The 23,852-nt window shown below is 35.0% G+C and overlaps 1 protein-coding gene across 3 annotated transcripts in view; it reads right to left on the bottom strand.

Annotated features, from left to right (window-relative positions):
* Positions 1 to 23,852, bottom strand: part of LOC117020586 (cytochrome b5 reductase 4) — a 71,563-nt gene that overhangs the window by 15,704 nt on the left and 32,007 nt on the right. Inside the window, exons 5-12 of one of the 3 annotated variants that reach the window (XM_033103176.1) lie at positions 21,356 to 21,385; positions 18,170 to 18,230; positions 16,725 to 16,782; positions 15,087 to 15,180; positions 12,979 to 13,011; positions 10,608 to 10,730; positions 1,976 to 2,116; positions 361 to 513 (exon numbers count right to left, since the gene is read on the bottom strand). In XM_033103176.1, the coding sequence (XP_032959067.1) occupies positions 361 to 513; positions 1,976 to 2,116; positions 10,608 to 10,730; positions 12,979 to 13,011; positions 15,087 to 15,180; positions 16,725 to 16,782; positions 18,170 to 18,230; positions 21,356 to 21,385 (693 nt within the window). The remainder of the gene's footprint in view (positions 1 to 360; positions 514 to 1,975; positions 2,117 to 10,607; positions 10,731 to 12,978; positions 13,012 to 15,086; positions 15,181 to 16,724; positions 16,783 to 18,169; positions 18,231 to 21,355; positions 21,386 to 23,852) is intronic. The other 2 variants (XM_033103178.1, XM_033103177.1) reach the window with 2 other exon arrangements.

The raw sequence follows: 23,852 nt of genomic DNA, 5'->3' as shown, positions 1-23,852 counted from the left end.
AGAGAAATGATGACGGTTGCCCTACGAAGGGATAGAGAAGAAAGATTAGAAAGTCGCTGGAAGGTAGACTCAATACAACGCAGTGGCTGACTGGACTGAGAGAGCCAAAACGAGAAGACTTAAGGATGATGCCAGTTTCGAGACTGGGTTAAAGATGAACAGCGATGCTGCATATCAGAGATAAGTATGGGAGTAATGACAGGTTGGGTGGGACAAAGAGAACATGACTTTGAGTTTAAGATATTGGATAGATTCCCAGATGGAGATAACTAGAGGGCAGTATAACATGTGATCCAATCTAGAACACAAATGAGTTTAAAAAAACAACAACAAATGAACAAAAAACCCCAAAATACTAACCAATCTGAAGATGATCAAGCTCCGGTGTGAACAGTCCAGCAGGATAGATTTTGATGAGAAAGTAGATGTACTTATCGTTAGGAAGAACTGGTTCCATTAACTTGAAGAGCAAGGAATGAGATACAGGTGTATATGGCTTCACTATTTCTGTACCTAGAAAGAATCATGACAAAGAAATTCAATTCTAAAAATCTAAAAAGCTCTGAATGAAGATGAAACGTACAAATTCTATGATGCTATCAGTATATATTTAAAACTGTACACCTAATGTTTACATAATTCTAACTATATATTCTACATGTATATTATATATCTATATATACACACACACACATATATATCCCAAACCTGTATGTGTTGAAATGTTAACAAATCAATACTTTATTTATAATATAAACAATCTGTTTTTATTAAGTGTGGCATTAGATAGGGATCTATGTTAAAAAACTCAGATCACCATCTAGTCCACCAGCATATAAACTTTGTAACGGGTTACAACAAAAATGGCATCAAAAGTTTCCACAGAGATGTAAGAAGATACTTTACATAATAATTTTAATTATACACCAAATTTTTAACAATGATTATCGATCATTTATTTGAGTGTGAGAAAGGGAAGAATTTCACATTTTACTTTACATATTTTAAATTGTTTTAACATACTATATATTACTTTGGTAACTGAATGAAAAGAATATTAATCCAACTACTTCTTAAATATACTATTAAAAAACAGGGCAAAATTAATAAGAATGTATGTTATACTTTAGCTAGCCAAATTCCAAAGAGAGAGAATTCATCACACATATGAAAGACCACAATTTTATACATCGTTTCTTGACATGTACAAAATTAATCTATTATAATACATTGATAGTAACTGCACTGGAGAAGATACCAGCTATTGAATGATAACCATTAGTGGTAATGAAGAGAAAAACTTCACAGTGCCATCGTACACCATATCCACCAGATCCTGCCTGGTAGTCTATCAGACTGATTGCTGGAAACACTATGACTGACATGGGAATGTTACCTTTTGTAGCTTCAAAAGGCCAAGAAAATGTTAGACACCAGTAAGACGGGTATATAAAACAATAAGATAATTTTAGGATGAAATGGAGGAAAATATAATTCACACAGTAAGGAATACGTTATATAGAGTTTCTTATACTGGTGGCACATATAAAGAAATCATTTATAATCATCCTCTCACCTTGAATTTTATAAATTCACTTGCATAAACGACATAACCATAAGTGGCCACAAAGAGATGCTAATATGTGTTTCTTGGAGCTCTTCATGGAGGACCATTTGTGCACTCCTTCACCTCTTTCCTCTAAGGCTTTGTAAGTAATAAATTATAATACAATGCTGGCAGAACCATCTCTATGACTAGTGGCAATTTCTTTGTTCCATGCGATCATATGGCACGGCTGTAGTTCCAACATGTAGGAACACTGCATCCACAAACCTAGAATCTGGCCATCACCAAACTAGCTGCCCCGAGACATTTATCAATAACCTAAAAGGGTTCATCCTAAAGAGATTTGTACTGATTTTGAACTGCTTATAAAAGAAGAAACCATTTCCCCAAAGCCTCTACTTGCCTTACCTGCAATAGTTAATTTGAGGTAAACATGTTGCCCGATTGGCACCTGAAGGTAAGAGCTTGGTGGCAGCATCAAGCAGAAAAGCTTCGTATCATGAGTAACATCTTCCTTGGAAATTAACTGGCACTTTCTGTAGTACAAAGCTAAAAAGTGATTCATTTTCTCTTATTAATGAATAAATTAAGTAAGAATACTAGACCCACAAAGTTACAGCACAGACTCAGGCTTTTGCTCTTTGGGTGAGCTTGAATTTCACTAAAAGGACTAAATATTTTTAAAATCCATCAGTATTTTGAAAATCTTATAGTGTTAATTTTTTTCCGTTTTATTTCCTGAGATACCTATTTTTCTAAAACCTGTGAATACTTCTATAATTTGAAAGTGAACTTTATAAAATGAGTATTATTTCCTTATGTCTGTTATAGCATGTTAAAGTCATTACATTCTAGAAACTAAAACCTAATTTATTTCTTCTTAAATTCACTTTTTTATAATTCTATCTTTTAAAACCTTATATTAACAAGTTGTATAATTAAATTGTAGATGTGAAAAATATTTGATAAGCAACAAATCTATATTCCAAATTCTTTTCTTACAGACAGAAAAGTTCTGAAACTCAGTATTAAAAGTTTAACAATATTAGCACTATTAAATAACTTTAGAAATATTTCTTTGATAAAGACAGGAAAAAAGACACATTCTTGTGTCTCTACTTTTGTATATATGTATTATATATGCATATGTATTACAGAACATTTTAACTGTTGAAAAATGATTAAATATAAACTTTAATGTTTAAGGGTACAAGTTTTGATTATCTAAAAAATCAATTTAAGTGAAAAACTGAAGATGCTAGGTTTGTGGTACTAAAATACAAATAAACAAAAGGAATCAAGTATTTCTATACATATTATAAATATCTGAAATTAATATTCCTAGCTCAGAAAATATTCTTTGTATACAGAGCAAAAGAATACCACTTGATGTATTTACAGAGATGTATCAGAAATCAACCCTGAAAAAATAATTTTTATCTTAATTATTCTCTCTCTTTTTTTAACCTAAAAGTATTTAAGTATGTGCTAAAAGATTTACTCCAGATTATAAGATATGACGGCCCAACATCTAATAATAATCAATGGTTAGTGGAAAACTGAAGTTCACAATCCTAAGAAACTATTTTGGCCAGAATGTCATCCAATTTCTCTTTTTCCCTTTTCCCTTGTGCCCTCCCAGAGATCTTTCCACCTGCTATTTCGTAGCTTGGTATGCACGTTAAGGTTAGAGTGCATCACTGTACACACAAACCTCAGGCATCATTCAAGTCACCTCATTCTAGTGCCAGGATACAGCTGGCATCAGATTACAGCTAAGGGTACCTACCATCCTAAAGTTATCTTGGAGGCCTAATCCAGTACTGGACTGACAAAAGATCAAAGAGCATAGGCTCACCCACAAGCAGAAATAAAGATTCAAATCAGAAAGGAATCTGATCTCCTTATCCCTTCTTCTAGACCCTTCTGCGATCCAGATTAAGAATACAATCAGAGACCCACATACTACATGTCTAAACGTTTAAGTTATAAACTGGATGAATAACTGTTAACTAAAATATGCCCTATGCTGTATCTCAGACTACATCTTCATAAATGTCCTGGAAGGCTAGGTTCAAATTCTAGATTCTTGAGCTCCTCCGAGTTCCATGCAGGAAGATGGCAGAAGGATGACAGCTACACCCCCCCCCCCCCGACTGTGTATGGCCTTCCCCTCTTCTCTTCTCACCCCCAGCTCTCTCTAATACTGAGTGAGGCCTTATGTGGTGTGGACACACCAGCCCGCATGTTCATGCTCATCCACTAGCTCTCCCATAAACAGCGTTGGCCACTCCTTGGATAGAAGTGGATCTGGGGCCATTTGGGCAGGGAATTCTGGGGTTCCGATACCTGGCGTGTGGCATTAGAGTGCGAACTCCGGGTGCACACTCATCCTGTGGGAGGGGCATGGCTGCAGGAGAGCTACTGTGGAGTTCTCCCCGTGTGGAGTCTGGGGCCCCTCTTGCCCAGGTCTACGGGCTCTAATGCTTTCCTCTAATCAAATCTACTGAATGCCCTTCTGATAACTTTACTGCTGGATAAAAAGATTCACCTTCTGACTTGACAACGTCTTGCCAACGCTAGAGTTTGCAGGAAAGGATTTGCTACAGTAAATATGCATCTCTTCAACTATACTTGGGACACAAGGAAACCCTCAGTGTCACAGTGATTTACTGACTTTCCTTGTTAGACAGTTTACACAGTGTGCTTGCTATGTAACACCACTGAGATAACTTCAACATCTTTCCTATAAAAGGCTGCCACAATTTCAGAAGAACATCCTAACAATAGGTTCTAAAAGTTTGAAGAAAAATTTAAGGAAGTTTTCATTTTCAGTTGGACTGAGGAGAGAGACAGCACAGAATACCATCAGAGACCCACATACTACACGTCTAAACATTTAAGTTATAAACTGGATGACTGATCACGCGAGGAAAAAAGGAGCATAAATAAAACAGACGTGCTGGCTACTTCAGCCTAGACAGTACCATTAGGTAAGTTTAGGTGTTCAGTTTTTGGCTTTATAAGCACAAATAATTCTACAAGAAAATGATGAGAACCTGAAATAAATTTAAGATGGTGAAACAAAGCCTCCATAAAATCCCAGTAGTGTGGGGTTCGCGGAGCGGCCAGATGGGTGAACACATCCCCACCAAGAGGGTGATGCCCCCAAACTACTCGAGACCCTCCTAGACCTTGCAGATATATATCTTCATCTGGCTGTTCATCTACAGTCTTTATCATATCCTTTAATAAACTGGTAAATATAAGTAAGTGTTTCCCTGAGTTCTATGAGCTGCTCTAGCAAATAAACCGAAGCCAAAAAGGGGGTCTTTGAAATATCCAATCTACAGCCAGTCAGTTAGAAGCACAGGTGATACCTGAGCTTTGTGACTGGCATTTGAAGTGTGTGTGTGTGTGTGTGTGTGTGTGTGTGTGGAGGGGGTGCGGGGGGTGATGGCAGGGAAGGCAATCTTGGGGGACTGAGCCCTTAACCTATGAGATCTGATGCTATCTCCAGGTAGATAATGTCAGAATTGAGTTAAAATGTAAGACACCTAGATAGTATCGCACAGAATTGCTTGTTATGAAGAAAAAATTCGACACATTTGGTGACCAGAAGTGTCAGAAGTGAAATGTTCTGTGTGAATAGTAAATGAGACACACAAGAGAAAAAGAGTAGAGAAGAACTAGAGTTTTTCCCAACATTGGAAGGAAAAATCTAGGTTTTTCTCCTTCACAGAATCTGTCACAGCTCATAAAGCCTGGGCCAGCTGATGCAGCCTTGCTAGATATCTGTTTCTGCCACAACTGGGGCCTTAATAAGCAATGAACTTGCACAGGGAGGATGTTCAGAACACTTGAGACTAAACTATTTTCAAGCATTGTACGAATGTTTATCATTTTGACTGCTGATAAAATAACTCAGACTCATGAAGTATGAGAATACCTTCCTATACGAAAATACAAAGTTTGAGTTATTACATGCTTTTAAAAGTATTAAGTAATTGCATTTTTTAGAAATTGATTCAGCCTTTTCACTAATCTTGATAAGGCTTCCACTTGATTTCTAGTAGTATAGTTTCATTATTATCATCCAACCCACTCTTGAATATATGAATAAGAAAACATTTACAACATATCTTCAAACACTAGGGATGATAAATATCTATGGGCACCTATGTTTAGTCATATATTGGGATAAAACATAATGAAGTAGAATGCTCAAAGACTGAGAATTTCCATATGATTTTTAAAATTAGTATTATGAAATTGACAGTAAAGCACAGATTCTTTTCTGTTTTAACTATTATTGTTTAAAAATATACCTAAAGTGTATTAAGATATTTTACTATCTCAACTAGACTCATATAAACTGAACCTTTCTTTCAAAGTGAAGATTTTGTAGAGTTAAACATTAGTGTTAAACTAGGAGAAAGCTCTTTCTCCAAGACTAGATTCAATGGGGACTTATTTTGAACATTTGACTAAACAGTGACTAAATTTGGACATTTCTATGCCTATCACCTTTCCTCTCATGTTCCATAACTAATAACTCAGCCAACGTTATATACTGAAGTACCTGAATCACCTGGATTTTAAGTTTTTAAACTTCTATTTATCTTTTAATATAGTAAATAATTTCTTACTCAATTAGAGTCCGCCTATCTATTCTGTGTTTCTTCAGATTTCATATTCAGGCCCTTCTGATAGAAATGAAAATAAGACAAGATATCAATGCATCTATAGTCACTGTGCAAGCAACACCTTTATACTCGCTGGGCAGAGACAATTTAAGAGAACAAACCACAGTGAAGTTTTTATTTGCTGTCCATGATATTTATTCATTTCTAGTAATTCTAAATGTTTATTTTAGGCAGCAAAAAAGCATGAATGCACAGAAAAGGGTTGGGGAGAGATGAGTGTGGTTCTTTCTAAATCTGTAAGAAGAGCTGTTCCATTGTGACAGCAAGCAGCTTGCTTGCAGAATCATGGGCCTTAAAAAAGTCTCAATTAAATGACTGCTAACAGTGTGGTAACAAGCACATTTACAAGTTCAGACAGTACTTCACTGCGCGTGCTCGGTGTGTGTGTGTGTGTGTGTGTGTGTGTGTGTGTGTGTGTGTGTGTGTGTGCGTGTGTGTGTGTGTGTGTGCAGTGTCAGCAGTTAAGAAGCCCCAATGAAAGTACAGGTCAAACCATGTAAAACTGTCATTTTTCTAGGTTAAAAAATAGTTAAATATCAGCAATTTCATATAATGCAACTTGAATTAAAAAGTTACAGATTCGATATCATATATTTAACCTAAAGGTTTATAAATGACTGCTGACATGTCAAAATTATGACACGATTTTTTAAAATCTCGTTTATAATTTTTTATCTCAAGAGTCATTTACTGAGTTGTTTGTTGGTAAATCTTTAAAACTATCTTTGCTTGAAATCTATGTAACTTTACTAACAATTGTCACCCCAATAAACTTTAAAAAAAAACAAAACACTACCTTTGGTGATCAGAGTCCCCATATTAAAGGCAATCACAGTTAAAATAAAATTCTAGGTTGGGTACAGAAAGAGCAACCCAATTATCTATTAGATTTTGACTCTTAATAGACAAACAATTTACTCAGCCAACACACACACACACACACACACACACACACACACACACACACACACACCCCTCACTCATAATCTTCATCTTTGGGGAGAAAAAAATAATTTGAAGCATCTAACTTATAAATAATAGTCAGATTCTATTAATAGCATTTAAAATATTACATTTGGATAAAGGTAAAAATGAAGTAGATTCTCTTCTCTGATTACGTTCTTTGCTATACTTGAATCTTTTGTGTAAGTAAATTCTAGATTTGACATGAGACGGTATGCATTAAAAGTCTTCAGCTTATATGCTTATTTTCAACCCAAAATTCCTTTAGCTAAGAAATTTCAATCAAGGAAGAAGGTATGCTAATCAATTTTAGTAATCCATACTGAAAATCTAAGAATCATGTGATGGACTGTAAACATTTAAAGTTACTGACAGCAAGTTAATCATAATTCTTTGATGATATAAAGTGAATAAAGTAATCTGTAGCTTTTGTCTTGATTTAGGGAGGGAAAAGGACAAAGGAAAAATTATCTTTGCTAATTCAGTCAAATAAATGAAAATATCCCTTAAACTCTGAGTCATTTTCTAAAGTAGAAAATATAATTCACTGAAAAATACATGCATGGCTCCAATTTCAGACAACAAAGCTAAAGTTAACTATGGTGATTCATGACTCAAGGAGAAATTTATGGCTGGGATAAAGAGTTCATGGAAAGCCTCAGGAAATTACAGAGAAGAATAATTGAGCAATGTTCACTTTAATTATTTCCAAATGGAAGCCAGCCTTGGTTTGCAATATCATTTATTTCTTGGACTTGGCTTTTATCTGGTTTGCTAGGAGTTTTTGATCACTACTTAGTCAGATAATTTTAGAGCAAGAGATTTCACTTTAATAGTATCTCTTTCCACTTTTATCTATTCTCTTCTGATTTGTTAGGTCTATTCATCTATGTGCCCTCTTCCTACTAAATACCACAAAATTCAGACCTCCTGTTCTGGTAAAATTAATCTATTTGAACTTTACCATTCATAGGTTACATTTTTCTTTCTCTACAACCTGCAAAATACCTGGCACAATAAGTACCCGTAACAATTTGAGCTCTACCTGGAAAGCCCTTCAGAGTTTTTCGTAATTTTTTTTTTTTTTGAAAGCTACTTTCAAAACATTGTTTGAAATCCACCTCCTACACGGAGTCATTCAAGGTCAAATTCATCTGCATCTGTTCACTTGAGGTTACCTCAAAATATGTTCAGTTTTATTATACATTTTGCCCTTGTTAACCTGTTTCTTTATAAAAATATCCTTCAATCTTATATTTGTGAATGTTCTTTCTTCAATCTGGGAAAACAATCTCTGAGGCGTTTTGTTTCATACCACAGTGCCTAAAATAGTCTTCCACACACAGTATGTCCTCAAAACAAGGCTACCTGATACTTTTCTGCAAATTAAAACATCACCCACAAACATATTTTTATAATTTTAAATATTTAAAGATAGTAAACTGAATACATGCAGTTTGTTCCTTCTAACACCCCACATAGCCCAAATAAAAGCAAAGATGGTTTTTGTATGTGTTTGGTTGTTTTTTAAGGCATAAGCCTACAAGGACAGAAAGAACGGAAATTTTAAAAAGCAACAAAACTTTGGGAGCTGACAAAGCAAAGAGATGACTGGTAACTGACTCAGCAGACTCAATAAAGCTGTATCGTAAGCTAGAAGTATAGAAAGCCAAGAATCAATCCATTTATAATACAAGATCCCTTTAAGGCTCAGAAATTGGCAGGACCAAACACCTCTGGAATCAGAGTGAAGACAGAGCTAAAACCACTCTCTGAATGGAAAGTTCATCTAAGAAGCCAAGACCCAGTCCCCATCCCAACCCCCACCCCCAGTGCCAACTTTCCTGAAGTCCTCCCCTACTTAGCATAGCCACATGACTGACCCTCCCCTATTCTGGCGAAATATTCCAATTTTGTTCTCTAGACACAATAAAACATAGGATTTCTGGATTGGGTATATGTTATAGGCCAAACTGTGTCCTACTCAATTTTCATGTTAAAAAAGTCATAACCCCCAGTACCTCAGAATGTGACTGTATTTAGAGACACACACACACACACACACACACACAAACACACACACACAATAAGGAAATTAAGTTGACAGGCACGGTAGCCTTTTCCCCCCACACGACTTCTGAAATGCTGGGTTCAAGGTAGGAGAATGTTCACTCTAGAGACTCTGACAAGCCACACCCACATGCAGTTTCCAATCAGCTTTCAGGGTTAGACCCTGAAATATGAGCAGATAGTCAATGATCAGCAGACATTCAAATAAAGCATCTAATATGAAAGACAGACCAAAACAAACAATGGGGACACAGGAAGGTTACACAGGGAGAAGAAAACTCTAAACACTTGGTAATTCTTAAAGAGATAAGGAAAGCTAATAAGAATAGCATGCTAAAACAGACAGAAATCAAGAGATCTTAGAAGTTAAAAACATGAACGTAGAATTAGTAACTCAATAGAAGAGCTGGAAGACACAGCTGAAGAAATCTCCCAAAAAGTGGAACAAAAGGACAAAACTGAAAGTAAGAGAGAGAAGATAATCAGAGGACTGGTTAAGAAAGTTTAAATAAGACTACTTCTAGAAAGCAAACACAGACCATCGAGGAAAAAAAGGTCAGTATTTCCCTGAACTGACGGTCATAAGTTTCCATAATGAAAAGATTAGCATAAAGGATGAATACTCAGCACGAAGGAAGAAAATAGACCCACATAAAAGCATGTAAAATTGAGAAACTTCAAAACACTTGGAATAAGGAGCAAATCCTACCAATTTCAAAATATAGAGTGTTCTAACTCTGAAAATTCATCAAGTAGAATACTTATAATATGCACCCTTTTCTATAAATATGTTATACTTAGATAAAAATGCTTAAAACTAAAGGAAGAAAGGAAATGAATGAAAGAACGAAATGAAGAAATGAATTACATCCTTTAGTAGTAAACTGAGAAATGATTTAGGTAAGCAGAAAAACAATAAACATGTCTTTTTTAATAGAAAAAAAAATTAGATGTGTATACACAGCATAAACTTAAACTTGTGTTTGCACCTTTCGTAAAAAGAAACCTGAAGGAGTGAATGATTAGACAACAGTCTAAGCACAAGTGGGCTTCTCCATTCAGGTATCATTATCTACTAACTTTCTTCTGCCTAAACATTAAGACAGTAAAATCTGAAATTTAACCTCTGCTAAAGAAAAAAAAAAAAAAAGAAAGTAGAATAACAAGAAACATGATGTCCTATTTTTAACTTCTTATCAGGAGAAAGGACCCTTTGCTCATCCCAAAGTGGCCTTCCACACTCTGAAACAATACCAACACAACGTCATAAACACAGGACCCAAAATAACAGACAAGCGTACCTGTGTCTTTCCTTGGAGTAAATGAATTATGATTCTCCAGGGCACGACCAAGACATTTCCAAGAAGTATGCTCCTTTTTCTTTAGGACAATCTCTATTTTTCCCACATTCGCCACAACCCGCACTGAAAAGAAGATCAATTCCATTTGTATTCATTGATACTAAATGTAAGATTTTACTATAAAACCAGTCTTTCTCAAACAATCCAAACATCCTAACCTGATATGAATGATACTGATCATTAGTAAAATAAGTAATATTTTGTGCACATATTCATCAAAATTGTTTATGATGTTAAATCCAGTTCAATTTATTTTAGATTCAGATGAAGTTCTTTCAAACTAATTTATCAAGGGCCAAACTGATACTTATTTCTAGTTTTCATGCAAGTTCAAATATAGCCATGGCAACTAATTAACACATAGCTGACATATACATATTAATCATTGAATGAACCCATTTAAAAAAATTTAATTTACACTCTTTTAACATTGCTTCGCCGAGCTCTGAGGAGTTCTTCTGAATGAATTCAGTGAGCCAATACTAAGCCTAATAAACACAGAACCAGCCTTAGGAGAATGACTCTCTATAAAGTGCTTGTGAATCATTGATAATTAAAAACCTTTTACATTATCTTTATTTTTGAATGATTAAAATAGTTTAGAATATATGGGTAAATTAATAAAAATCAGAGACTTCTATACATTGGTTAAATTTTATGAATTGAACGTGTGTTTAAAGATCTCAAGTGTATTTCATTTTGTCTTTAGAAACAATCTGTTCTTCCTCACTGTAAACACAAAATTCCACAGCAATTTAACAACTTCTTAAGATAGACTGGTTAAATCAATTCAATTCAATGAGCACTTGAAGGTTTCAAATATAAAAACATGGTCCTTGACTTTAAAGAGCTTAATTTATACAATTTATAAAGCTCACTACGGTACACAGAAAAGGCGAGATAGAATCATTGTAAGGTATTCTACCAGTACTTTAAAACAAGGGAAAAATATTTATATATATATATATTATTTTAGGCAGCTTATCAGCTTTAAAAAAGAATGAAATCCTGACATGCAAAAACATGGGTGAAACTGGAGGATGTTATGTTAGGTGAAATAAGCCAGACAGAGAAGACATATATTACGTGGTATCTCTTAAATGTGGAATCTTAAAAACAAAACAAAACAAAAAAACGGTGAACTCGTAGACATAGAGAGCGGAATAGTGGTTGCCATGGGCCGGGGGGTGGGGGAAATCAGAAAAGGATTATAAAAGAATACAAGCTTTCCGTTATAAGATGAATAAGGTCTGAGAATCTAAAGTATAGCTTGGTGATTATAGTTGATAATAGTGTGCTATATAATTGAAATTGGCAAAGAAGAGTAGAACTTAAGCGTTCTCACCAAAAAGGAAAAAAAAGATAAATATGTAAGATGATAGATTTGTTAACAGAATTGTGGGAATCCTGTATTAAATCGTCATGTTGTACACATTAAATACCACTTTTATTTGTTAATGATACCTCAATAAGGCAAAAAAACACAAAAGAAATCACCATTACTATAATCAGTCTTCTATTGTTAAACAGTTGTGTAAAATCCACATTGTGTATTTATATGCAGCAATATTCATAATTTAATATACTCTGTCAACATCAAACATTCAAATATATACACCTAAGAAAAAGTCTGATCTAGTATATTTCTACAAGCTGAATGTCAGGACTAGGGCAGAGATGAGGAAGGAAGAATAAAATGGAGACAGAAACTTTTTTCTAAGAAGAAAAGAAAAGCGTAGAGAGATGGAAGGAACAAGGGGAAAGAAAAAAGGGGGAGAAAACCTGAAATCAGAGGGAGAAGAGTATATTTAAAAATTAATGTATTTGTGGCCGGCCCGGTGGCTCAGGGGTTGGAGCTCCATGCTCCTAAATCTGAAGGCTGCCGGTTCGATTCCCACATGGGCCAGTGGGCTCTCAATCACAAGGTTGCCATTTCAATTCCTCGAATCCTGCAAGGGATGGTGGGCTGCGCCCCCTGCAACTAGAAACGGCAACTGGACCTGGAGCTGAGCTGCGCCCTCCACAACTAAGACTGAAAGGGACAACTTGAAGCTGAATGGCACCCTCCACAACTAAGATAGAAAGGACAACAACTTGACTTGGAAAAAACTCCTGGAAGTACACACTGTTCCCCAATAAAGTCCTGTTCCCCTTCCCCAATAAAATCTTTAAAAAAAAAATACTTAATGTATTTGTTTATCTAGAAAACACGTCTTTGTTTTGCAACATGAATACATACAGTGTGTGTGTGTGTGTGTGTATGTGTGTGTGTGTGTGTGTGTGTACACATAATTACATTTCGGTAGCTTACCAGAAAAATCTTCTTGAATCTCACGGAACAGCTCTGGGAAAGAAAAATATATATTTAGTTAAAATCCAACTTCAATTTGCACAGTTTATGAACATCATATAATATCATTTAAATGGTTATTTTATGCACTATTTCAAATCTCTCAAAATAAGTAAAACATATTGAGCGTGACAATCCTATACACCAAGGCTAGGGCAGGGCAGGGCGGGGCAGCACCAGAAGCACACACGCTTGGTGTGTGCACGTGCACAGGGGATGCAGGCCAGACCCAGCTGGGTCTAGCTCAGTTTTTCCTTTCTTATTATTTTCTAAAGTGGAATGTTCATTCAGTTATTGAAAAAAGAAAAGATTGAGCATCGATGTGTGCCATGCACTCTCTAGGTGTGGCAGGTACAGCAGTTAGTTAAAGAGAAATATCCCTGCCCTTATGGAACTTACATTCCAGAAGGAGGAGATGCAAGAAACATTTTTACAATCGTCTGCTCCACATTTCACTGTGTTAATATGTTTATCTGAAACTTACAATGTTTCATTATTTTAGTCCTTCTGATCCAATATTAGCAACCAAGAGTTTCATATTTTTGAATGTGGAATTTTGTTTTTTTATATGTGTGCTAGATATAGTTAGCTACAGTGTGAACAAAATTAGCCATAAAGTATTTGAAACAATAACAGATGCTGCCACAGAGGTTTCACTTAAAGAAAAATTATGACAATGCTAATGAATAATGTATACTTTCCTAGATATCTGAGTCTTTGGTTAAAACTCTCCCACAAGAGGCAATATAAGTTAGATTTTGTGCTAACAAAAAGCAGAATAGAATATATTTCTAGGGGAAAGGTTTAAGATTTGAAGTTGATTAATCTCATAAAGGGTAGGGAATAAGAAAGAAAAAGACATTTATCAACTCCCACAAATTCAGAAGTACAGGTACTTTGTTAATGTAGCAAAGGAGCAGAATCCTGAGTCAGCTGAGATCTAGAGATCTCTTTTAGACTGTGTTTTGCAAAAGCAAATTAAATGCATTACATAAGAATGCGTCCTTAAAACACAGTTACAAAGATTTTCTTATGCTTGTTATTTTTGTTTTTTTCATTTCTGCCTTCTAACGAACATCACCGTCATAAAAGGAGAAAAGGGTGAAATCTTAGAGTCAAGGTCATTATGGGTGAGAAATGGATTTTGAATTTGGTGTCTTTGATTCCAGATTTTAGTCCTGATTTTCTTTCTTCTGATAGATCTGTAATCTCTCAAAACAGACAGAAGTGAATTGTATGGTTAGTCTTTGGCCATGAAGGGAAACAAATACAACACTGCAGTCCATGCTGCTTTGGTGCAGCCCCTGACTTCCCAAGAGAGTCCAATGGGACTAGTACCTACTGATGGGTGCTCAGTAGCAGCTTGTAACACAGATGGGCTTCCAGAAATTTGTTTGTCAGTGCCATGTAAGAGTGTTACAAAGCTGAGCCAACACATATTTCATATTATTATTGATTTTGATTACATCTAATTGTTTGAACTTGGGGAAGGTGAAGTTATATTGCCATTTGCTAGTAATTTCATTAGTATAAAGAAATAACAGAAAAAAACTTATTGTTAGGTCTCTGAATGTTAGGTCTCAGAGACCTTGACTTACAGACAGAGCCATGTCTGCAAGAAAACAAAATGTCTGTTGGCCTGCACCTGCAGACAAAGCCAAACTTGCAATAACAGAAAGACACTACAAAACAGCTACTGGCTTCCGGGCAGTCAGCATTTTCTATTCAAACAATGCTAGCCTGTCAGCACTGCCCCTATATAATCCTCTTCACCCCTTCCCTTGAGGCTGTAGTCTCTTTAGACACAGCCCCGGCTGTAGTCATTGTTGCTCAGCCCAATAAGACTTTCTCTCTCTCACAATAGACTTTCTTAACTTGCCTGACTGTGTGCATTCCTTTATCGGCCAACCTATCATTTCTCAAAAACAACAACCCAAAATGATAGCATATTAAACATTAAACCAAAATAATAGCAGAGAAACTATTTGGTACCTAGACCACAGACCAAGTTATTGCCATACTTAAAGGAAACTGGAGTTGGTTCCATTAATAAAGAATAAGGTACTTACCCATATGAATAAGATATGAATAATCCTGGATTATTGTTTCGGCTCTAAAGGAATCATCCTGATAATCAACTATTACTGAGTCTAAATTCATATCCTTAAACAGAAAGCAGAAAGAAAAAGATTAAAAAACAATTTTTTCCAAACTTCTACAACTACACTTTTAAGATAATCAATCAGTGGAAGTTCACAGGGCACTTCTTTACAGAATCCACCAGATAAATAAACATTACTCCTGTTTTTACTCCCTCCTGCAACCCAGTTCTTCTCCTTCAGAGGACATATTGCACTCTGAATTACATACTTGTCTGTACTTACTATCCATCTTACTGACTCATCTCTAAGTCTATGCACAAGGGACTGTATATAGAATATTGTTTGGCACCTAGTAGGTACTCAGTAAATGTCTGTTGAATAAATAACTTGGCAAAAATAATTAGAATCAGACCAGAAGCCAAGATATTTGTGTTCATTTTAACCTTTCCACTATTGTGTGACACTGGGCAAATTATACAACCTCTCAACCTCAGCTTATCAAAACAATTAACTAACAAATTTTTAGATGTCTTTAATTTCCACATAACCTTGGTGCAAGTTACTTTGGTACCTATCATTTATACCATACACTGAACATGTTATTCCACACAGCAACCTTCCCCCTTCCCTTAGTCACCCACCCACTCTCTGTCCCACTGACATTACTGATGGGAATAGACTCCAACTTCCCGAGGCCCTGCCCTCTTGGTCTTGGACGATGCAACGAGGAGACAGTAACAAGAGGGAGTGGAAGGCGGGACAAGCAGTGCCTCTGGCCCTCTTCACTGCATCAGGCAGAGCACTGCATCCGGCGGAGTGGTCGCCACTGCGTAAGAGTCAGAGGAACTCACTGGCTCCCACGTGGTTCTACTGCTACAGAAGCAACAGGAATTCTCAGAAACTCCTAGCTGCCAGGACTTGCTTTTAAATCCACATGGTTCCTCAAGTATGGGAACCTTGCCAGCTGCTGGAGGATGTGTTTGGAGGTGTTGTAAGTAACCTGCTTATTTATCTGATTTCCCAACTAGACGATAAGCCCAAAGAAAGCCCAATATCTACACATATGGCCCATCATTAGATCCCTGCAAATAAAGTAGGTGTTCAAGAAATAGTGAATGAATTATCTCCTGAATTTTATTAGTTTCAAAAGGGCCTGTGAACCCCAATAGTGGTTTAAGCATCTTAAGCCACAGCAGTGCAGTCTCTCCTGTCTCTTGAACCCCAATTTATGTTTAGGAAACTAGTTCTTATGGTGAAGTTATGTAAATGGTATTCTCACTTTCGTTATCCATGATTTCAAAAACAATCACAGAAAAAGCATATAAACTGCTTCCTAGTCTAGTTTTCCTAAGAGGCTACAGTGTGGCTGGTAAGGTCATACACTGGTGCTAGCCTGCCTGGCTTCAAAATGCTACATCTGCCCCTTCCTGTGTGACTTCGAGGGAATTACTTAATCTCTCTTTGTTTTCTTATCTGTAAAGCAGGGACAACACAAATATTGACCTAACAGAGTTATTGTGAAGAGTAAATAAGCTAATACAAGAAGTTCCTGGCACAGAGCTAACGTTTATTTATTATTTTTCCTGGTTTTAAAGACATGCTTACCTTCTGTTTAGTATATATGATGATGGTGATTAAAGAGTCTGTTTGGAACCAATCATAGCTGTAAAATAGCAAGAAAACAATGAATATATCAATAATCACGTGCACTGACATATATTAAATCATTAAACATTTAAAATCTACAAATATATTTCTACAAATCTATATATATTTCTACAAATCTACAAATATATTTCTCTAGGTAAACTTTTTTCTAAACGATCAGTGGTCTTGCCCTTGTATGACTGGCAATTATTTCCAAATTTAAAATACCTATACTTCAATGTGTTCCAACTTGGATAAAAAAGACGTCATTGACAAGGCATTTTTTTTATAAAACTTGCACATCTCCTTATTGAAATCTTTTATCATAGCAATAACAGAACACAACAAGTTTTCTTAAGCAGCATGATAAAATCTACATGCATATTATGATTTTCACTCTTCCTTGTCACAAATATATTAGTACTCAAGAAATTAATTCATCAAAATTGTTTAACGGCGCAAAGTAAAACTTAAGGTAAAACTAAGTTTTCTGTTTTATAATAGCTATTGATCAAACTAATACTGCTTTTGCACTTATTACCTATATATTGGCAACCAAAGGTAAATCCTAGAGGTTTCCTTAAGCATTTAGCTTAAATTTGTATATGAAGTAATTCAACAGATTTAACAAACATAGCAGGATGCTGCTGTTATAATACTGACTGATGGTGGGGAGAAAGACAGAAAGAGAAAAAAACTACAAAGAACACTGAGAACATTTGAAATGTCATTAACTACAGCAATATATATATATATATGGATTGTTTAATTTACTAACACAGTGTGCAATGAATACATTTTGAAAGATTTCCACTGACAATGACACAAACTAAATACAAAAAAAAAAAAAAAGACAGAATAAATTACAGTATGGTCATATGATGGAATGCAGCCAAAAACACTTTTGCAGAATTTTTAATGACATAGGAAATTGTTCACAGAATATATTGTAATACCAATATTATCAAAAGAGAATAATATGGAAATAGGCATTATGTGAATAAAACTGGGTGAAATAAACCAAATATTAAGAGTACATATCTAGAGTTGATGGGGTTACAACTGATTTTTACCACTTGCTTCTGTATTTCTCTGCATTGTCCAAGTTTTCTACCACGAATGTATATTGTATAATCAGAAAAAATATTTTTGATAGTTTTTTTTAAAGTTTTGGTGTTTAAAATGATCTAACTTCAGTTACATTAAAAATTCACGTTTACAGAGCAGTTAATTCTCCAATGTCTAATAAATGCCACAGTTCTTGTGTCAAAGAAGCATGATTAATATACTAAGCAATAAATCAAACCCAGAGCTGTTTTATTATTATTATTTTTTTTTTTTTAGTGTGTGAATTTTGGTGTAGAACTGATTTGGCTTTAAACAAATAAAAGAAGAATGCATACCTTGGAGAAATAGGACCTTCTCTGGCCCGGGTATCTGTCACTTGGCTCTTGGGAAGCATGCCTTCACAAAGAAAAACAAAACAGCCACAGTTCATCGATGTAGCATTTTTCTTTTTTTCTTTTCAGTAAACTTCTTATCGAAACATTATAAAAGGACACAGATCACAGATGTACTATTCAATGAATCTTCCTAAAGTAAAACATACCCTCATAGCCAGCACCCTCCTTGGCCCCCTTCCAATTACCACCCCTCCTGCACAGGTAACCACTAGTTTGACTTTGAACATCGTGATTAGTTTATGGCCTGTACTGGACCTTTATAAATATGGAATCATAAGATATGTTCTCTATTGTTCTGAATTTTCTTGTCCAGCATTATAGACAGTACAGTCCTTATGTCATGATTTATAGCAAGCAGTAAATCAAACCTGTAGCTTTCTGAGATTTTATCCATGCTGCTGAACACATCAATAGTTTGTTCCTTTTTATTTCCGAGTAGTATTACATTGTATGAATATACTAGAATTTATTCATTCTCCTTTAATGGACACTTGGGCAGTTTTCAGCTATTATGTAGAGTGCTTTTGTAAATATTCTTGTACATATACATGTTCATTCTTAAAGAACACATATCTGCATTTCTGGTAGGTACAGAGCATGTGTATGTGTTTCACTCTAGTAGATACTGTTAAACAGTTTTCCAAAGTGGTTGTACCAATTTACACTTTTCACCAGAAGTGTGTGAAAGTTCCAGTTGCTCCATAACCTCACTGACACGTGGTATTGTCTTTTTCCATTTTAGTTATTCTTCTGGGCAGACATCAACAAAACATTCTAAAGGCCGATTAAAGCTGTGGTTTTCAATTTGTATTAGAAAACTCTAAGAAATGGAAAAACTCGGGAGATTCCATAAACATTAAATATTTTCCTCCCACAAAAGAAGTGCAAGGCTTGTATCTATAAGATTTTGTTTGGGAAACAGAATACCACTGCTAAAAGACTTGAAAATCACTGCATCAATTATATTACTATTTCTCAAACAGTGTAGGAAAAAAAAATTTAATTTTTAGTCTCTCATGAGTCTTGAAATTCTCAATACTATAGTAAGTCACAGTAATTAATTACATAAAGTTAGAGTTGGGAGGCACCTTTAAGACAAGCTAGTTTAGAAGTTTTCAAGATTCTTTTTAGTCTCAGAATTTTATGTTTAAACACAAGCTTAAGTGCAACCATAAGATATCAAACAGCAATATTTTGGAGGGTAGGGTGGGGATAGTGAGCCCTGAGCTCAGGCCTTACTTGGTGTCCATCTCTTACCATGTAACTCTGCCGAATACAATTAATTTTCAGATAAACAAAGGAAATCTCTGAGACATGATATAACAAGGCCAAAGTTATGAAGTAATCAGTAGTAAGCCTAAACAAGAACGATCTATCATAAAACTACAGGTATTATTATAACAAAAGACTATAATTAAAATGTATTTTTTTGTAAAATGACAAAAAAAAAAACAAGAAAAATGTTATTAAATTACCTAAGAAGAACTGAAAGATATTTTATTAAAATTAATGTCATTTGTATTTTGGAGGCCTCTTATATAAATGAAAAAAACCACAACACATCACAATCTAAAATATTCTATAAGAAAAAGCTATCAACAGAATTCATAAGTTGTTAGGCAACTCTGATCTTTTATAACCTGATCAGGACCAGGAAATCTGGATTTGAGCTCAGTGTTAGCACTGTGATTTTATGAAAGCCACTGCTTCCTCTTTCTCAAATTCAAACTAGTAAAGAAATCTGTCCTGTGATCTCATATCTCATGAGAGAGCAAAGAAACAATTTCCAAACATTCTAAAAAAGCTATACAGTACTATACAAATATAACTTATTAGAAGAGAATAATGCCATAACCAAACAAAACATAACAATACCTTTCATATAATATCCTTCAGGATAAGTTGAAGGAATCTGGGATGAATGTAGGGTGGGGAAAATAATTAAGTAAAGTAAGATGGACTGAATGAACATGCTCTCTCCCAAAAATGCTGACTGACAGACTGATATCAATTTGAAGGGATCAGGACTCTAGTGGAATACTATAGTAGTCTATCCCATTCAGCATTTTAAACACCTGTGTGAATAATGACATAGAAGGCAAGCAGATCACATCTGCAAATACACAGACTTACCAAATAGACTTAAACAAGCCAAATATGAGAAGCTAATAAATATAAATGTATATATTACAATCTTAGAAGATCTAAGGTCTTAAGAGATAACTGTAGCCAGACCACTTGTGGAATGCTATATTCCATTCTTAATGCCACTTTTAACTGAGACATTAAATGTAGTACACTCAAAGCAGGGCAACAGGAAAGTAAAGGTTCTAGAACCTACATGTGGTGGGAAAGATGATGCCCAGTCCATCAGTGGTTAGTCTTTAAGTGAAAGTGTTTTGTCTAGTATCAAAGAAGAGCCAGTCATCACATGAAATCGAAGATCAGTCCCTCATTTATGATTTATACAGTGTTATACTATCAGACCAGCAACTTCAGGTGTTACATCACACACTGCATAAACTAGTCTACATACAGACCATTTTCTCTAGCTAAAAAAAGGTATCTCATCTGACAATCTAGCTTGTTAACTGAATTTCTATAACATTCTTTACAGAGAAAAAAAAACCCTATTTCTAAACACACATTAGTATAGTTCAGTCAGAGTAGTCCCATGCATTTCCTAAGAGTCACTACTGAGCACCACACCTTTTTGAGGATAGGGGAGTGTTGGTCGTAATTCCAGGTCACACTGAATGGCTGTAGAAGCCAGAGCTGCTGAGCCCAGAGAAGAGTACATTAATAGGCTACCCAGTAATCTGTATGCGAACACTGGAGGTGAGCTCATATGCTGGAGGGAGGTGACTTTTTCGGTCTTGCTTCCTAATGACTACAGGTCTTCAAGCCGAGGACAGATGAATGAATATATGTTGAGGGATGTCACAGAAGGGACTACTATTAAGAGTAATGGCTGGAATATGGGGTCTATAAAGTTCTGTCCAATCCTTTAAGTTTGGGCAAGTAAAGACATTATCTAAATATCCCATATAATTCTGTGAAGCAATATTTTATATAATCATGTGAGTGTGATTCACTTTTTTTTAACTATACATTTATACAACTTACCGTTTAAGACTTTCTTTTCCTCATGATAGTCTGTACAGTGATTTAGAAAAAAAGTCATGTAAGAGCATTATAATGTCAAAGAGAATATCAGTATATATTATTGATTTAAAGGTATTTCAAGAAAGAAGGGCTTTCTTCCAAGCCCAGAGGAGAGAAATAAGGCTAGTAAGTAGATGGCCCATGTAGATAGTAAGTTTCTCGCTGAAGATTGCCAGACCATCTCTCTGGAGTTTGTCTCCCATTTCACTGGGCTTTTTTCTCCTTTGGTTATTTTTTTCCTAATATCTTGGTTAATTTATTTAAAAAGTATATAAAAACCCAAGTTTTGTCCAGGTTATCATATTCTAAATTAGTCAAAATTAACTAGAATTTATTAGATTACATTTTATCAATGAAACATACATATTAACAACCCAAAGAAAGATACCTTATCTTTCTCTTTTATCTAAGTCAGTACTTAAAATTCATTGTTGTTATTCCAAAAACTAAATGGCCAAAATGCTGAAAATATGTTAAGACTTTCACATGTATTTACAATGCAATTATTAGTGTTACAATCCAGAAAAAAACTTAACAGGCCTTTTCTTTCAGGATGGCAGCCAACTCACAAATCTCTACCATATCTTGATCACAAGCACCATACTATATATATGGTCCAAATAAAACCCTCAGCAAGTTGTCAGAATTAAAAAAAAAATTGAATCACAAGCTAACACAAAACATCCAATTAGTAAACTGAAACACATCACTTATTAATGTGACATCACCTTGTTTTATAGAAAAAGAAACAAATCAAAGCTTTCATATTTTTTGTTTGATTTTCAATCAACCAGAAAGCCCATAATTTCCTCCACTTCACTCACTTGTCATAAAATGATCATGATTAAGGAGGCCAGATGACCATCTTTTGTCTTCCCCATTTTACCTAAATAATTGCATAGCTGAAAGAGATCTTAACAACATACAGCAAATTATCATCTGATCCCCTCATTTACTTCGAAAAATCCGAAGTCAAGGACTTGAATGAAATCCACAGCTCTTGAGCAGGAAGCCAGGATTAGACTTCATCTCCTCCCTCTGAAACTCAGCACCATATTTCTCAGGATGCTATTGCTAGAGTTAATACTTCTTGAAAAGACAAAAGACCTAAAAACCATTTAAGTTACACCTCAAAATGAGCTATGTTTATCAAATGCCAGATAAAAATCTAGTCATTACAATTTGCAAGGGATTACTGATGTTCCTGATTCATCACTTACTCTCATCCACTCAGTTTCATCTCTTTGCTACAGCAGTTATGATTATTTGTTTTAACTTAGAACAAACAGCAAAGTCACAGTAACAAAAGTAAATTAAATCTATTTTCAGTGTACCACATAGCTGGCAGTTTGATGAACCTCATCCATCATGTAAAACAATTTGTTTTTATTTAAAAGGATCACAGATTTTGAAAAACTGCCCAGGTAATTAGTTTCTAGGGAAAAATACATGGACGTATTTATTTCCTGCCTGATGTGAACTGATCTGAACCTGTCAGAACTTTCTAGATCCTGCTAAATTAATTTTTCCCTGAGTCTTTTTTTTTAATACAAGTACCAGTATAGGACAAGAACTATTAAAACTATCTAAATTGCCTTTAAAATCTCTGTTACAAACTCTTTTCAAAACCTGAGTCATAGAAATAGACTATGCTTTTCTATTAAAGATATTTACATCTAAATTCTTTTAGTCACATGAGATACCTTCCTCTCTCACAAGAAATCTAATATTCTATCTTGATAACTAATTCCATCATTTGGTTGGCTCCACAGTCAAGAAAATGTATCTTTTCTCATAATGTTTGAACTGCATTACTCTGATTAGAATCTCTGCTTTCTGGAAAGGTCAGTGTCATTTAGACGGCTAGTGCTGTGATTTATCAGCATTCTACTCTTCTTTGGGAAGAGGGTTGGGTGAAGATTTTTAATTGTAACCCCAATCTAGTTTACCACAAGAAGTGGAGCCACAGGAAGATCCCCGAGGATAAAGAAAATAGGAAAAATCCTGTTTTACCAGTATGCTCATTCTTTTAATAAATATCTGTTGATCATTATCTTAATAGGAATCCTGATATAATAAGAAACCATTTGGATAAAATGTAAGGAAAATACGAATATACATTCAGTTTGCTTATACAAGCATAAAGATAATTTGGAAGGAGTCACAATAAAAGCAGTAAGGTGGTTACCTTCATGCTATACAAGGGAGGGGAAAAGGGTGATGGGAGACAGAGTTATGACAGGGGCACTTCTCATTCTTGAATCATGTGAATGCATTACCTGTTCTAAACTATGTTTACTTCTTACTTTCCTCTATTCATCTTTTTAATCATCGTCTAAACCATCTTTAGATGTTACACATCTCTCAAACTTCAAGGCCCAGAATTACTCCTTATCCTAGAAGCAGTTTACCAGCAGAATTAAAATAAAGATTTAATAGTTCAAATACATACTCTGAA

Source organism: Rhinolophus ferrumequinum, chromosome 3 (assembly GCF_004115265.2).
Source record: "Rhinolophus ferrumequinum isolate MPI-CBG mRhiFer1 chromosome 3, mRhiFer1_v1.p, whole genome shotgun sequence".
In the NCBI taxonomy this organism is placed as follows: domain Eukaryota; kingdom Metazoa; phylum Chordata; class Mammalia; order Chiroptera; family Rhinolophidae; genus Rhinolophus; species Rhinolophus ferrumequinum.
This window is presented reverse-complemented; position numbering and strand designations above follow the sequence as displayed.